The sequence below is a fragment of the Brassica napus genome, chromosome C1 (genome assembly GCF_020379485.1).
Source record: "Brassica napus cultivar Da-Ae chromosome C1, Da-Ae, whole genome shotgun sequence".
Classification (NCBI taxonomy): domain Eukaryota; kingdom Viridiplantae; phylum Streptophyta; class Magnoliopsida; order Brassicales; family Brassicaceae; genus Brassica; species Brassica napus.
This window is the reverse complement of record NC_063444.1, coordinates 19408630-19425938: the sequence shown is the minus strand read 5'-3', so window position 1 is coordinate 19425938 and position 17309 is coordinate 19408630. Positions and strand designations below refer to the sequence as shown.

Genomic DNA, 17309 nt, shown 5'->3' with positions numbered 1-17309 from the left:
TAAATAATCTACCACTCAAATTCAGTTTTCGTATGAAGAAACTATTTACAATTTTACATTGTCTGGCTTCTGGCAAAAAAATAAAATAACTTTATTTTATCAAAAAAACACAAACTATGAAGTTCTGCAACCAGCCAAAAACAAAAACAGTGGATAAGCTTCTTAATGGTGGGTGAGATTTTACTACAAAGTTTATAATTTTATTGAAAATATATTAACTTAGAGCTTTATTGTACTAAAGAAAATTACGTTCCAGTCTGTATATAACATTTCAAATAATTAGCGCACTTGAAATGTCAACTTTTAAGTCTTATACATATGTTGGTACACGTCTCCTATGTATATTTATATATTTTGAAGGTCTACTATAAATTATGAGAAAACGTGGAATTTTTTTGCCATACTTCCTAAAAACTAAAGTTCATCATAAAAACTTAATTAATCAGTTAAATAATTGGAAATATAAAACTTTTTAATTTGAAAATTTTAAATTAGTTAGTTTTCAAATCTGGATTTTATATATTCATATTCTTCAAAAAAATTAAACCTTGACTTAAAAATTCATTTAATATAATGTAACTTAAGTTCCCCCCATAGTTCATTAAATTTTACATAAATGCACTGTATTAAACCAATTTGCTATGCACACTTAATTTGGGATACATCTAAATATTGTTACTGACCTGAATGAACATCCAAAATGTCGAACAACAAACTATATTATAGCCTAAATTTTTTTATGAAATATTGTATATCCAAAAATATGTGAGATCATGTAAGAACATCACTAAGATCATACAGTATAACCTAAACTAAGAATTTTCCCACGTCATGCACATAAATAATAATATTAAATATTAAATATTTCAGTCTACGATGTGATTAGATTAATAGACTAGTTTCAATATAGTATACTATAGAGGTGGCCTCCTAACTAAATCAATATATTTTGGTTCATACAATCTACGATGTGATTAGATTACTAGATCAAGTCCTAATTTTAAATGTTTCCACGAGTTGAGTGTGGTTCATTAAAAATATATAAACGGTATTGTATCCGATCAGTATGTTGTGTTGGTCAAATAATGGCGATACTAGATAGTGACCCGCCTTGCCCAGAATAATGCTATATAACAAATTTGTTACATATTTTTGTGAAAAAATAACAAAATGTAAACATCAAAACGAAAAAAATATGGGAAATTTTTATGTTTACTATATTATTGATACTATTATTCATGTTTATTTTTATTAAAAGGACATTTTCACAAATACTTTATTTAAAAAAATTAAAATAAATGATTTTTTTAATAGTTTTCGAATTATACATTTTCAAATTCAAAATTTTATATAATTGTTTTCTGACTTTTTCGAATTTTTTTTTAAAATTTTTAAAATTTTACTTTTTTAAATTCAATTTTTTTTTTGAAACTACTTTTATAAAAAAATTAAATATTTATTAGAATCTTAAACTCTACGTTCCAAAATCCTACTCTACCCATCAACTCTATATTATAAGTCTAGATTAGTTTTAATGAGAAATTTCATAGGATAGACTTGAAAAAGTTTTTGTCACAAATATAGACTTTAAAAATAAAAATAACCAAAATAGACTTAAATGTTTTATCAAAAGAAGTAAATATACACTTATACTCCTAGAGTTAATTAATCTAAACATTAGTGTTTAAAGTTAAGGAGTGAGATTTAGGGTTTATGGTTTAGAATTTATGGTTTAGGGTTTAGAGTCGAGGAGTAGAGTTTTGGGGATATGATTTAAAATTTTAAAATTTTAAAAATATTTTAAATAAAAAATGCTATTTTGCTCATTTTAGTTTTTGGTGTCTATTTTTGTGACAAAAACTTAAAAATGTCTATTTGAGATAATTGCACATGGTTAATTACAGTGGTTAAAAGTGGTTAAAGTGTTATTAGAAATATCGCATTTTAGGCAATTTCTTATAAAATATTATAATTTTTGTAAACAGTTAACACGTAATAACTCCACTTATTGTGAACCAAGAGGGTTGTTAAATAAGGGCGATGAGAAACACATTCTTATAACTCCACTTATTATATTCATAAGATGAGAAATATATAAATATGGTACCATCTTATGTCCAAGTTATACAAAATTACAGAATTGACATAAATCAAGAAGTTTTGGTTACTAAATTGACATGTAACATGATATATTAGGTAACTACATAATGGTATTTCCATTTATAAATCCGATTCAGTTAAGTTTTTATAGGATATAAAAATATTGTAAACTAGATATATTTACAAAATTCTATGTTTATAGAAAGTCTATTATAACGTATTAACAAACTATATTATATAGGTACCAATGGTAATTGTTATAATTTTTCAGGTAAATAAGGGACTATCCCTTATATATTAAAGAAGAAACATTGTAATAAATGCATTCACACTAAACTGGACACATGTCACGTGTAAAAGCATTGTAATAAATATGTTCACACTAAAATTGACACATGTCACATGTAGAGAGCTTTTCAGCCAAACTCCACATAAATATGTTCACACTATATATTTTACGTTTTTTTAATACAAAACTCACATGCATGGTTCTTCTTTACGTTATTTTTACTGTTTACGAATAGAGCTCGATAAATTATTCATAAATTTTGATTCGATTCATTATGCGTTTTGATTCTAACCGAAAAATCTGGATATCCGTTACTCTATAAAGCAAATCAAATACTAAAATGCAATATCCGTAAAAAACAAATCACAAATATCAATATTTATAGGAACGTATATCCAATTTGATCCGTTATATACATATATATATACATATATTTAAATAATTATATATAAGTTATATATTATAGTTTATATAAGTTTTACAATATTTTTGGTTTTTAAATAATTTCATTTTAAGAATTTTTTTTTCATGTATTATTTTGAAAAAAATGTCATTTAATATTAATTAACAGTATCTTTATATATTTATCAACCATATTTATATATTTTTACATACACATACATGTGTACATTGACGTGAGCACCTTATAACTAAGTATTTACCACAACTGAAATATTTAATTTTTTGAAAGTTAAAATATTCTTTTTCTTAATGCTTCTTTCACTATCGACCAAATTGTAGTAAAATGATTTGTCTTAATAATTTTCTTTTTTTTAACTATTATCCGTTTAGAAACTATAATATGAAACCATTGGTTCGACATCACGACTATCTAAGATTCATAACATGAAAACAAACAAATAATAGTAATTTTTGATTATCACAGAAAAAAAACATCAAACATTTTAACCGAACAAACCAAATAAATATTGATATAAAATGATAGTTATATTTTAGGAGATTAAAAACCAAAAAACAACCTAAAACCGAACCGATATCCATATTAAACAGATTAATGTTTCCTTATTAAAAAATAACGAAACTAATAATCACATTCCGCGCAAGGCGCGGGTTATTACCTAGTTAATTATGATAGTTGAGGAGGCTTTTTTCGTAATGTTTAAACTAGACCTTGATCCACGCGCCAGTGCGGGTATGAATTTTTGGTTTTTGATTATTTATTTTACTAATGATGTACAATATTTGTAATATTTGATTGTATTATATTCACTAAGTGAATAATTGTTTCGGGGTCTTAAACCATCTTTTTATGACGAATATTCGATATCATATAAATAAATTGAACATATACACGTAGTTAGAAAATTATATACGATATATAAAACAATGGTTATGAGTAAAATATGAAAAAATATTATATCATGACTTAGTATGGTATAAAGATTATAAATTAGTTATAATTAGCTTAATTATGGTTACATATTCTATATTTAATAGGTACATTAAAGATACGACATTGAAGATATTATGTTTTGATTAATAGAAAATCTTCGATTTTGAGTTTGTATTTATTGATTTGTTTTTTTATAAAGCTTAGAAAATCGATAGGATGATTGGTTGGTTGATACAACCTATAAAGAAAACGAAAATTATAGGTGATTTGAATATTGATGCATGATCAAAGTTGACTATATAAAACTTAATTATGATCAAAGTTGACTATATAAAACTTAATCAAAATCATTTCAAACTAAAATATATGTAAGTTATATGTATTTGTTATATTTCAGTTAATATATTCTAAATATTACACATGTCAAGTAATTCATGTTTCGTAAAAATAAAATTAAATTTCATTATTGGGCTGTCTTCATACGTAGTAATCTACTTTAAATATGATGTATTTGTAGGTTGATTTAATGACATTAAGTTTAAATTTGATTAAGGAAAACTCATTAATCTAACTGGAAAAGACACACATTAAAATATGTAGCTTAATTTAATTCTCAGTGGTATAGAAGTGTAAATAAATTATAAAATCTAGGGATATTTTTTTAATGGATACTACTCTTTTACTAATAGAGATTTTGTTATATAGACTAAAATATTTTAGTATAATAATAAAAAAAAATCCGCACATTGCGGATCAAGATCTAATAAACTATTAAAATAAATATTAGAATTGATATTCTTTTAATGTATAAGGGATGACTTGTTTTTGCTTACGATGAAAGCTAACCACAATCCAATTACAATATTACGATATTATTATATGGCAATTAAAGAGATATGACCCAACCTAAATACTACTATAAATACGAAGTGCAAAGAAGACTAGATGCTCAGAATCCAAACGAGATTTAAAAATTTGAAATCAAATATCATAGACAGTTAGATCGAGATGGAAATTATATTAATCTCTCTCTCCTTAACAACCCTCTTATCCTTTATGTTCCTAAAATCGTTTCTCAGACAGACCACCACGACCAAACTTAATCCACCACCATCTGCGTGGCGGCTTCCGGTGATCGGGAACCTTCACCAGCTAAGTCTCCACCCTCACCGCGCCCTCTGTTCACTCAGCCACCGCTATGGGCCACTCATGATCCTGTACTTCGGTCGTGTCCCCACCCTTGTAGTCTCCTCAGCTGATACAGCCCTAGACGCCCTGAAAACACACGATCTAAAGTTCTCCAACCGCCCGGTAACAAAAATGGTCGATAAACTTCTTAATAGTGGGAGAGATTTGGCATTTGCCCCTTATGGAGAATATTGGAGGCAGGTTAAGGTAAGTTTTCGTCGTTTAAATATAAATTTAAGTTTTGTACATCCATGCAACGAGATGATTATGTGACTTCTCTCTAATGTTTTTTTTTCTATTTTGTTATAAAATTTGGATGACAAGATCTTCACTATATCTTAAAATCATAAGCTAAATATTTTTATATTTTTTTTATTGGGGGTGCATGCAGAGTCTCTGCGCTTTGAATCTCTTTAGCAAGAAAACGATTCAGTCCTTTGGGTATATAAGAGAAGAAGAGATCACTTTGATGATGGACAAGCTGGCAAAAGCGAGTTCTTCCTCTTCAACGGTAAACCTAAGCGCACTCCTCACCACCCTTACAAACGATGTAATAACTAGAGTTGTATTGGGAAGAAAATATAGTGGCGAGGAAGGTGGAAATAATTCCAATAACATAGTGAGGAGATTCAATGAACTTTTAGGTACTTATCCTCTCGGTGAATTCGTTCCTAGTTTGGCATGGATAGATTGGATCCAAGGTCTGGATAAGAAAGTGGAGAAAGTCAATAAAGAGATTGATGTTTTTCTTGAAAAAGTTGTGCAAGAACATGAAGACGCAGACCAAGACATGTCAGCTTTTGTTGATATATTGCTATCTACTCAAAAAGATAAGACAACACCGTTTGAGCTTGACAGAGCCGGTTTAAAAATTCTCCTCGTGGTAAAATAAAGTCATTATTTTAATACTTTTCAAGAAAATTTTATTGATTATCACTAAACAAAGTAACTAAACTTGTTTTATTGACTTCTCCAGGAATTGTTGTTTGCGGGATCAGCAACAACTTTCACACTGATGGAATGGACTATGACGGAGCTATTGAGACATCCAGAGTGTATGAAGAAACTCCGAGATGAAATTCTTTCTGTTTCGAAGCATAATTTGTATGTGTCTGAGAAAGAAGTTGAGAAAATGAACTATTTAAATATGGTGATCAAGGAGGTGCTTAGGTTACATCCCTCCGGTCCACTAATTCCCCGACTAGTTAGTGACGATGTCAAAGTAAATGGATATGACATAGCTGCAGGAACAAGGGTAAAGTCTTTGCATATTACAAAACAAAATTTTAAACGGCAAAGTTGGTTTTTAAGTTTTTTTTCTAAGAATATATACTTTGCAAAACATGTACAGGTTTTAATCAATTTATATGCAATCCAACGAGACACTGCCACTTGGGGACCAGATGCAGAAAAATTTAGGCCAGAGAGGCATTTTGATTCTCCTTTGGATTTGGAAGGACAAAACTTCAAGTATTTTCCATTTGGATCAGGGAGAAGACGTTGCCCTGGGGATGGTTTAGCATTACCCTTGGTCGAGCTCACATTGGCCAACCTTGTGAAGAGGTTCAACTTAAGATTCGAAGGAGGGCCAAAGGGGGATAATAAGCCTGATCTTCTTGAAGCAACTGGTCTCGATGTTTGTCGCAAGTTCCCTCTTATTGTCTCTCCATTTTTTGCTACAATATCCTTGTAAGACTTCTCCATATAAGAGCATATATGTTGCCAACTTAAAATAGTCCATTGTATGTCCATCTTATCTTTTGTTATACCGCGTGCCATATTGAATAAGACAAGACTCATGTTTTCTCTCTGTCTACCGTTTATATTCAACACTATGTAGTTTTTATAATTCTGGTTTTATAAAATAATGAATCCAAAGAGCTTGCACAAACGTACTTCCACACGCAAAAGCCGGAGCACGCGTTAGAGACTATAAAATGATACATCTTATATATATATCTAATCTATTAAAAAAGAAGTACAAATTAAGACTAACCTTTAAACTTGCACAATATTTACAACCTAATGCCATTGAAATAATTAAATGAATGTTTTAAATAGAGAGTTTAGAGACTGAATATTTCCGTGTTTTATTAATGATCAAGGTGGTTCTTTTATATAAGGATTACAAGATGAAGATAAATGGAAAGTATCCAAAAACCTAAACTCACTAGGATTAGGAAAACTACTAATACATAATAATGGAAAGATTACATCTACTAGGAAAAGAAAATGGTTTCTTTTTCTCCAAGCTTTGTGGCCGCCTTTCTCTCTCCTAAACTTGGCTCTCTCTCTCCTCTCTCTAGGCTTCGGCCATCTCTCCATCTTCTAGGTATTGGGCCGGTCTTGGACCGGGTCTGGTTAATGACAATCCACTCCATGATTTATAACACTCCCCCTTGGATGCCATAACCATACAAGTTTTTTAGTACGTTTCATGTTGCCTCATTAAAACCCAGTGGGACAAAACCATGATGAAGGAAAAAGAGTACAACACGCACTACTCCCCCTGATGTGAACTTCAGTGTAGGTTCTACATTTTACGCATCTTGGTGCGTGATATTTTATGTATGTACAGGATGGGAGTAATCGGCCAGTTTCATTACTGAACCATAATTAGACCACTTCGACTTCTTAGGTCGTTTCTCATGTCCTTTTGACATTGAGTGTCCCGGTAAAGCATGTGTGCTAAACAATGTGAACCACATTGTTCTCGGGGATCACTATTGGGTCTTTGCAAATCGTGTTTGCATGTGTCCATAGTCTAGACGTGATCGTCTACTCTTAACTCTTTACTATGGTCGGATAAACCAAGTACTTATGGACAGTGTACTAGACATGGTTATCATGAACCTATGTCTCGATCTGGCCGATCCATGTCTGGATCATAGACCTCTTCTATACAAGTCCACTACTTATCTCATGAGTGTTCAAGATCAATGATCATTGCTGTGAGTTTATAATCTCTTATTACGGCTCTGCGGCCGAACACTCTCATGGATGTGGACATCGATTTCTTTGCCTTAGGTAATGTCGTATTCATTTTGCATTCCTATCTTAATGATGGCGTCTCATGACCTTAGTTGCTGTGGATCATATCACACGCTAAGTATATATTATTAGGTCATGAATCTCGGCTTTCACAAGCTTATGGACTACAATACATTTGTATCCGGTTGATCCTTTATCTCTACTAGCCCATGATCAAGAAGAAGGGCTAGACGCCTTTTAGTCTTAAAAGCCGGACGCGTCTACTCGAAGAGCCAGACATTCTTTGCTGAAGAGTCGGACGCCCTTAGACGGACAGAGTTGGACATCTTTAGTTTTGAAGGGCCGGGGCCGGACGCTTTTGGTCGGACACCCATATAGATTTATTTTATGCCTACTAACCTCTTTTAGGTTTAGTATAATCACAAGGAATTTCAAATATATGGACTGTATTGGATTGTCTTTTATACAACTCCAAAATCAATGATCATGCGTGATCAATTTCTTTTACATACTATATGCAGATGCTTTATGTTTCAGTCCATGAATCAGCTTAGGAACGAAGCTGTTCTTTCATCTTATCCAGTGATCCATATGCTACTTAGTACATCATTTTTATCTAATTTCATTCTTATGACCAGACCATTGTCAATTTTGAAAATCTGTAGCAGCATCCACCACATAGGAGTTCATCTCCTTATAATATGTTCCTTTGATCTCTGTGAGTACCTTGTGTAACAAGCTATAATCGAATGCTGTTAGTTAGGAAAACATGAATACTCTTACATCATGTACATCTCTCACGGTTTCTTTACTTATCACAAGATCCATCTATTTCACTGGTTTATCAGATGGCGTTTCTGTATTTGTATATGGCCAATACACCCATCTCTCTTTTAGATACTTTGAACCTCCACGTTTTATCTTTTCTAATCTCTATGATCTTTTATGATTGTATGAGTACTCTTTCGTGGGTTCATGATCCTCGCTTATCTCTTTATGTTCAAGTGCTATAACTTTATGTTTCTTTATACAAATGTGTGTGTGTGTCGACACTTTCATGTGGTTCCATTATGTTCCAGACATGATCTATAGATTTGAGATCTTATTATCCAGGACCTTTATTACCTAGTAGCTTGGCGTCCCAAGACTACATGGTTTGGTACCTTAGATGTGTAGCTGCGCAGCCTTTTCTCAATGTCTGGTATGATTTCTCTTATAACCTCGGATATTTATTCTATGCACAATTATTTTCTATCCGAGATTTCTTTATCTTATGGAACACTTGGTCTATCTTGTATAGACTCTATAGCAACTTGATTATGTCTCTTCTAGGACATTCATTTGGTGCTAAGCTGGTTAGTCATTTCTCGGGTCAGTGTCTGGCATTTCGATTAGCTTCTCAATTAGCTAGCTTTATATAATCTTTCTTTGGACGTCTTAAATCATAATATCTAGTCCGAGGATCTTTACCAAGACAATGATGGTTAAAACCATTCGTACTTTTAACATTCTTTATCCAACTTATAATCTTTCTCCTTTAATATTCGGATTCATTTGTTTCATGCAATCCGTACCTGGCCACTATTTGATCACCCATGTTTTGGCTCTCGGTCCTTTTGATTTCGTGGAGAAGATCTTATTCTTATATATTCTCAATCCTCTTCTGAGGTTTCATCTTAGACGGCACATGTATGTATGTGGTGGTTTATTCAAAATCTCTTAAGATGGTGTATGTCTGGTTTTATGACCCGTATTCAATCTGAGATGAGAATATCTATGCTCACTTATATGGCCTGATGCATATGATCATATTATCATTCTATACATGTAAAATATAATGTCTCCAAGCTTATAGACCTTAGAATCTTAGTCTTATAGATAATGGTTTACATGGCCGAACCTTTTATAGGTAATGGCTTATATGCGGCCAAGCCTGCACTATATAACCAAGTCATGGCCAAGTTGTGGCCAAGCCGTTTATAGGTGATGGTCTTTGCAGCCGACCATAACATGGTCTCTTCGGCCGAGTAATGGCCTCTTCGGTTTGGCCGTTTGTATCATGGCCTCTACGGCCGAGGAATGGTCTTTAATGGCCGAGTAATGACCGAGCCATATAACATGGTCGTAGACCATACACGAACTGGTAGTATTGATCATGGGTTTATCCTCTCTCCCCCTCATGACCATACTATAAGGTCGTGGTGCTTGGGACAATTAAGCCTAATGAGTTTCCCTTTGTGTACATGTTTCACAACGTGAGATCTTTTACGGGATAACTCTGTGCCTTTTCAATCTTTGCATCAAGTTTAGATTTTAGGATGGCTAATCCTATCATGCCATATAGTGTAAAATTTCGTGGTGTTATCTCAATATGGTTACCACATCTCTTGCCTCTTTATCATACTGATCTGTAGCATAGTTTTGATCAATAGAGATCATAGGTATAGTCTCGACCACTTTCTTTTAAGGTCTTAGGCGTTTTTCTTCTTAAAATCTAAAGGAACTTGTTTCCTTCCTTACCCATTGTTTCTACTTGGAAACCATACATTATAACTTCAATGGGTCACATGTTCTTTTGGGTGTGTATAATGCCTTTTAAGGCTTTTAAGGCAATGCCTTAGCCATAGTTTCTTTACTATGCTTACTATACCCATTCATGATTTCTTTACTTGATATTATGCCCTTTAGGCAAAAATAGAATCATTCATATATTCAAGTAAGATCAGGCAAGATAATGAATTCAAAACCAATTCCATTGTATACACAAAATCGTGAATGACAATTAGGTTAAAGCAAAACACAAATCAAGGACTTTAAAATAAAATGTCGAGATCCCTCTTAGTCAATAGACATGTCGGCCACTCCTTGAGTTATATTGGACACGGCTCCCTTGGATTCATCCTGATCCATATCAGTCTTATTTGTATCAGGATATCTCATCTCACTGCTCCTCTTTAGTACCTTGTTATTCTCAATCACCGTTAGGGAAGAGATCAACTCATTGTAAGTGGTAGAACCTCTTTCTATGTAGATATGTTTTGACAACAAATCTTCTGGATGGAATGTGGAGTATGTCTTGAATAGACAATCATTATATGTTACCTCTTCTCCACATAATCTCAGTTGGTACACAACCCTGGACAAGGCAAAGTGAAACTCGGCCACTGTCTCAAAGTCTTGGAATCTGAGACTCATCCATTCATGTTTGACCTTTGGTAATAATATCATAGTGTATCTGGACTTTAATTCTGTCCAAAGGTCACGAGGATTCTTGATATGTAAATATTGATTTCTCAGTTCCTCAGTGAGATGATGGCTCATTATGGCTCTTAACTTTTCCCTTTCAATTTCATCATTTCTTTCAATGATACATTTCCCGAGTCCTTTAGACTTCAGGGCAATTTGAAGTGTTCATTTCCAATTCTAGATAATTATCTCCAGAGAGATTTAGAATGGCATAATCCATGGGTTCAAATCTCGGCATCTGAAATCATATTATCAATCAATTCATTGATTTAGAATTCTTGCAACCAATTTAAATAATCAGTTCACATGATTTCATAAGTCTCGCTATAATGCTTAGGCCATACGGCTTTGCATTGTGATGCTTATACCTCACGGCCATTATAAGATACAACGATCTTAAGGATCGGATCATGATGCAATCCGGTTTATATAACCATCCGGATACTAGGCCACACGGTCACTTTGATATGCACTAAGCCACACGGCTTTTAATCAATCAAGGGCACAAGGCCGCAAGTATGAACAATGTATTAGGCCTTACGGCCATATACAAAACGGGATCTAGATGCATTCAATCCTATTTCTTAGTTGCATATCTATTATGTTTTAGAATTAAATAATCTAGCAACCTAACTCTCATTCAATATGTAAATTCTTTAAATAAATCTTTCAAGCTTTAAGTAATGAGAGATTTAAGGTTTCAAGGCCTTTAGGAATTCGAGATTAGGGTTTTTAGTTTAAACAAGATTCGGATTCAAGTTTTAAAAACAATTCTAATCATAGCTCTAGGCGATCAATCAAACACTCAAGTTTCAAATCAAAATTAAAAACCGATTTTCCAAAATTAGGGTTTAGGGAATTTCGAAAACTTTGATCTTTGATCAAGGGGATTTGATTTGAGATTCAAAAACCTTTAAGGTTCTGATTTTAATTGATCAATGGATCAATCTCGTTTTTAGGTTTAGATCGAACTTATAGAGCTTTGATTTACTCATAGGGGATTGATTTATTTAACCTACGGCTTTTAGTTTTAGAGATTATCTTTTACGGTTTCAATCTTTACAAAACAACCAAATTCGATTCTTGTTTTCAGATTTCGAATTACCTTTATTTTGTAGGGTTGAACCGGACCACCAAAGTCAGATGAACCTCTAGTTGCACACGGACGCGAGCTGGCTCCTTATCGGGTCGCAAGCTGGGACGGGACACAAGCTGTTTGGAACGATCTTGCGTCTGGTCACGGATGTGTGCTGAGGTAGTCAGACGCGATCGGGACGCGTCTTCTTCCTATCTAGTTCGCGAGCTGCTGCCTTTGCAAGCGGCTGATCTGAATTGCGAGCTGGCTATGATGCGAACGTGGGCTGGCTCTGTTGGAACATGAAACTGCGAATGTCTAGGATCAGGAACGCTTAAGGGCTTTAGCTGATCGGGTGTTTGCAAGCCGGAACGGAAGCAAGAACAAGTTAGGGTTCTTCGGGATTAGATCTTTGCACCAACTCCTTTCAGCTCATGAAATAAAAACAAGGAGTATTAGATTACATGAACACCATAATCTGAACAAGATATCATCAAACAAGTAAGGTATGATAAACTTATCTTTCACAGGATTTGAATTTGGCTAGAAAATCTTGTTGGTTCGGATTAGGGTTCCAAAAGATCAAGAAGGCGCCGCGTATTGTTTCTGCGAGTGTGGACGCGTCTGAGATCGAATCAACGAATGTTTTGAGCTGATAGATTTGTCTCGTTAAGAGCTTCAATTTGATATGTGGCTCGTCGTCTGGTTCCTCGGGGTTTGAGAGATAGATCGATTTTAAGTTACGCCTGATTAAGGGTTTATGTGTGACGGATTTTAGGTTAGGTTTTGTCTCAGGGTTGGAGTCTATCGTGCTGATAACGTGTTGTAAATAGAGAGTTTAGAGACTGAATATTTCCGTGTTTTATTAATGATCAAGGTGGTTCTTTTATATAAGGATTACAAGATGAAGATAAATGGAAAGTATCCAAAAACCTAAACTCACTAGGATTAGGAAAACTACTAATACATAATAATGGAAAGATTACATCTACTAGGAAAAGAAAATGGTTTCTTTTTCTCCAAGCTTTGTGGCCGCATTTCTCTCTCCTAAAGTCGGCTCTCTCTCTCCTCTCTCTAGGCTTCGGCCATCTCTCCATCTTCTAGGTATTGGGCCGGTCTTGGACCGGGTCTGGTTAATGGCAATCCACTCCATGATTTATAACAATGAACCTATTTTTAAGTAATTTTTGTCTTTTCTAAACTTAATGAAGTAATAATTACTTCTACTTCTATGCTTTCCATGTCTTTTTCAAAATTAATAAAATATTTCCTAAATTAAATTCACAATCAATTCAATATAAATCTTTTAACTTATCTATTTCATATTAATATTATAAACATTAATGAATATCAATAATATATACAAAATATTTATGTAACAATATAAGTTACATTTGGTCTCATTCTCCCCCACAATTCACGTTACTCTTCATTTTTTTGAACAAATTCTTCTTCTTACCAATATAAATATATTACATGCACCATTATAATTATTTACCAACTTACCATGTATATAAAATAATTTATTAGACATTATCGTAAAATTTTTATTCACAAAAAAAAAACAAAATAAAACATTTGTATAGATGCAAGGATCATATTCTAAAAATGGTGGTAATACAATTGACGGTTTACAAGACAAAATTAAATTAAAAAAATATAAACTATAAATTATTATTCTTATAAATGTTATTAAATAATTATTTAACACAGGTAAAATTTTAAAATATATACTATCACTTAGACAAAATAATTATTTTACAAAAATAAAAACAAACATCCGCAAAGTCATGGTTTAAATGTACACAAACTTAAGCTCATTTATAATTTTTTATCAGTTACATAAATTTATATTTATATTTTATTTTCTTACAAATTTAAATCTTAATTTGTATATGTTCCAAATTTGATAGAAATTTAACAATCATTTTATTTTCTTACAAATATTATAGCTAATGTATCATTTATAAATAGCATGCTAATTCAAAATTGTCTATTTTCGTACTTTTTATCTTTTAAAAAATTGTTCGCTATATATCTTAGACATGGATCTAATTATATAAATGTTATATTTTTTATATAATACCCAATATCGGTGATACATTTTACTCTAAAATTCTAAAATATAAAATTAAATGCAAATATAACATTTACATTTACAAATATGACTACATTTACAAATATATTATTAAATACAAACAAAAATTAAATACTCGCCCGGTCGCGCGGATCAAGGTATAGTCTAATCTATTAAAACATAAGTACAATTAGAACTTAACCCTGACTTTTCTTATATATTTACAAATGACTGTCATTGACATTAAAATGAACCTAAAGCCTAATAATAATCAAACCAGTTATACATTTTCCGTTAAATATAACATGTCTTATATGTAGGTATCTCATTAAACTTTCTAATATAGCATTACCATATTTATCAAGCAAATTGTTTTTGTCTTCTGTCTATATTATATATAGACTATATATTACAATTCTCGACATGATCACACTGTATAAATAACCCTGACTTTAAGTTTATTGCATCTATAATATACAATAAAATAATAGAGTTGTTGGTTATTGTCCTCATTCCAAAAAAAATGGGGTGAAAAATCTAACACCATTCATACCCTTTCATTGAATTGGTGGTTTCGTAAATTGTGTTAATGTTTCATTGAATTGGTGGTTGATTTCTGTTTCAGTTTTTTAGATACACCTGTTAACATGTCAAGAACATTGGTTTATGGGTATACTTATTTCGTGTTTAAACCATAGATATTAGATATCATATGTTTTACGCCTGGAAGTAAATAGATGTTAATTTATCATTTTGCTTAGTATAACCAATGGTTCTTAAAACAAACGTACATTTTGAAAAAAAATACTCAGAAACTTCATAAATTCCACAAAATATATAGGAGATATTATAAAAACAAAATTTAACGATTAAATTTTCAGAATATTCTTCACTTCCTAAAGTATTCTTAATAGTTATGATATGATTAATGTATACCTCTTCATTTTCTAAAATTTAGCTCTACCACAACTGTAAAAGGCTCCAAATATTTTAGTTTCCACAAGAAAATCTAATAAATAAAACTAGAAATCACAATTTTATGATTGTAATTGTCACAATATTCTTTACTTCCTAAAAATATTCATATTATTTATGACATGGTTAATGTATAACACCCTGTTTCCTAAAATTTAGCTCTACCAAAAATACCAAAATATATCAAATTTTAATGCAGTTATATATGTATTCTTTCCAAACACACTATGGTATACATTAATTAATAATAGAACCGATAGTAAAAAAGAAAATAACTTAGATACCTTTTATAAATCTTATACGTAAACTTTCCAAAAACTATATATGATCTCATAGTGTTTACATAACCAATTGGACATAATCTAATATTTCTTATCATATTGGCCCTATTAATTACATCTACGAGACATACCCATTGGCCCAATTTAAAACTATGATCAATGTACGATGTGTCAAATAGACTAATATAAATCCCACATAGATTTATATATAACTGAAATAATAAACCAATAAACTTAAGTTTTCTGATATAACATAACTTATAACATGTTTTATATGTAGTTCATATTTCTATTGATTTTTAGCTAATAACGAATAGTCCCTAAATATTAATGTAAATGAAAGTTTCTTAAGTTCACTTATAATCTTTCATTAGCTATATGTTTCACCTTAAGCAGATGAGATAATTGTTCAACACAATATTCTTTATAGTATCATAGTATATTCCTTAATATTTATTACTAATAAATAAAACTTTACAAATCCATGTAAATAATCAATTTAAAAAAATTTATTGATAAAAATGGTTATTTAAATATGTTATTTCATGCATATGTTATATAACTATATGCCAATGTGAATCTACTAAGATAAATTATAAACACTAATCTAATTGACAGTTCAATAAATAAATTAAATTAAATTACTCATAGAAATAAAAAATTTGTTGTATAAATGTTATATAAACAAATATTTAATACCAATAAATGTAAAACAAATACAATAAACTATATAAAATATTGATATATATATATAACTGTAAAAATAAATATCCGCACGGGGGTACGAGTCAAAATCTAGTCTAATCTATTAAAATTGGAATACAAATTGAAATTAATCCTCAGTTTTCCTTAAATATTACAAGTCTATACCACTAGTTTAAACCATATTTAACACTTAAATCAAACCATCTAGATCTAATTTAAATAACTAACCAAACCGTACATAGTAGTTAACCAAACAAACGTAAATTCAATAACATTACTAAAACCAAAATTAATTAAAAATCTTAACCATTCATCACCTCTTCCAGCAATCCAAACTCTTATAAATTTGGAATCATACCAAAAATACAATGGCATCTTCTTATCCTACACTGATCCACTATAAAATTATAACCTTGGCAAACATAAACCATATAATTATCATATATTCAGTCAATAAAAATTCAACAAAGAACATATTATTAGTTCATTACTCTCCGAATTACAAAATGAGCATAAAAACTAAGAATAAAAACAATTTTATCATTTGAATACCTTTTCCATGGATAACTCCAATTATTATTATATATTGAACCATTTGATCAATATCAACCAACAAACATTTTCTATATCACAAGCATTTGGTCAATATCGACCAACAAACCTTCTCACGATACAATTTTTTTAAATATAATAATATATAATTAGTTATATGGTAAATATTAAAATATATATTTAATAATTATAAAAATAAATAATTCTTTCGAAACAAAAAGAAAAATAAACATCCGCACGGGTGTGCATGTCAAAGTCTAGTATATTATTAAAATTGAAGTACAATTATAATTTAACCCTAATATTTACATTCAAATGCCACTGGCCTTAAATGAATTAAATGATGTCGTTTTAATATAACTTTACCTATTCTCCTAAATTTAAGCCACTACAAGAAAACAAAACTTTAACGAGGAAAAAAAGTCCTCGTAAATTTATGTTCTATTTGCGAGTACTTTACGAGGAAACAATGAATC

General features: G+C 31.1%; 1 protein-coding gene across 1 annotated transcript; it reads left to right on the top strand.

Annotated features, from left to right (window-relative positions):
* Positions 1 to 4673: 4673 nt before the first annotated feature.
* Positions 4674 to 6741, top strand: LOC106372733 (cytochrome P450 71A16). Its single transcript, XM_013813016.3, has 4 exons — positions 4674 to 5138; positions 5323 to 5814; positions 5908 to 6186; positions 6283 to 6741. The coding sequence occupies exons 1-4, from the start codon at positions 4752 to 4754 to the stop codon at positions 6622 to 6624; spliced, it is 1500 nt and encodes a 499-aa protein (XP_013668470.1). The 5' UTR covers positions 4674 to 4751; the 3' UTR covers positions 6625 to 6741.
* Positions 6742 to 17309: the final 10568 nt, after the last annotated feature.

Coding starts and splice junctions, on each gene's coding strand:
- LOC106372733 (XM_013813016.3), top strand. CDS start 4,752: ATGGAAATTATATTAATCTCTCTCTCCTTAACAACCCTCTTATCCTTT. Junction 5,139..5,322: donor AATATTGGAGGCAGGTTAAG/GTAAGTTTTCGT, acceptor GGGTGCATGCAG/AGTCTCTGCGCTTTGAATCT. Junction 6,187..6,282: donor ACATAGCTGCAGGAACAAGG/GTAAAGTCTTTG, acceptor AAACATGTACAG/GTTTTAATCAATTTATATGC.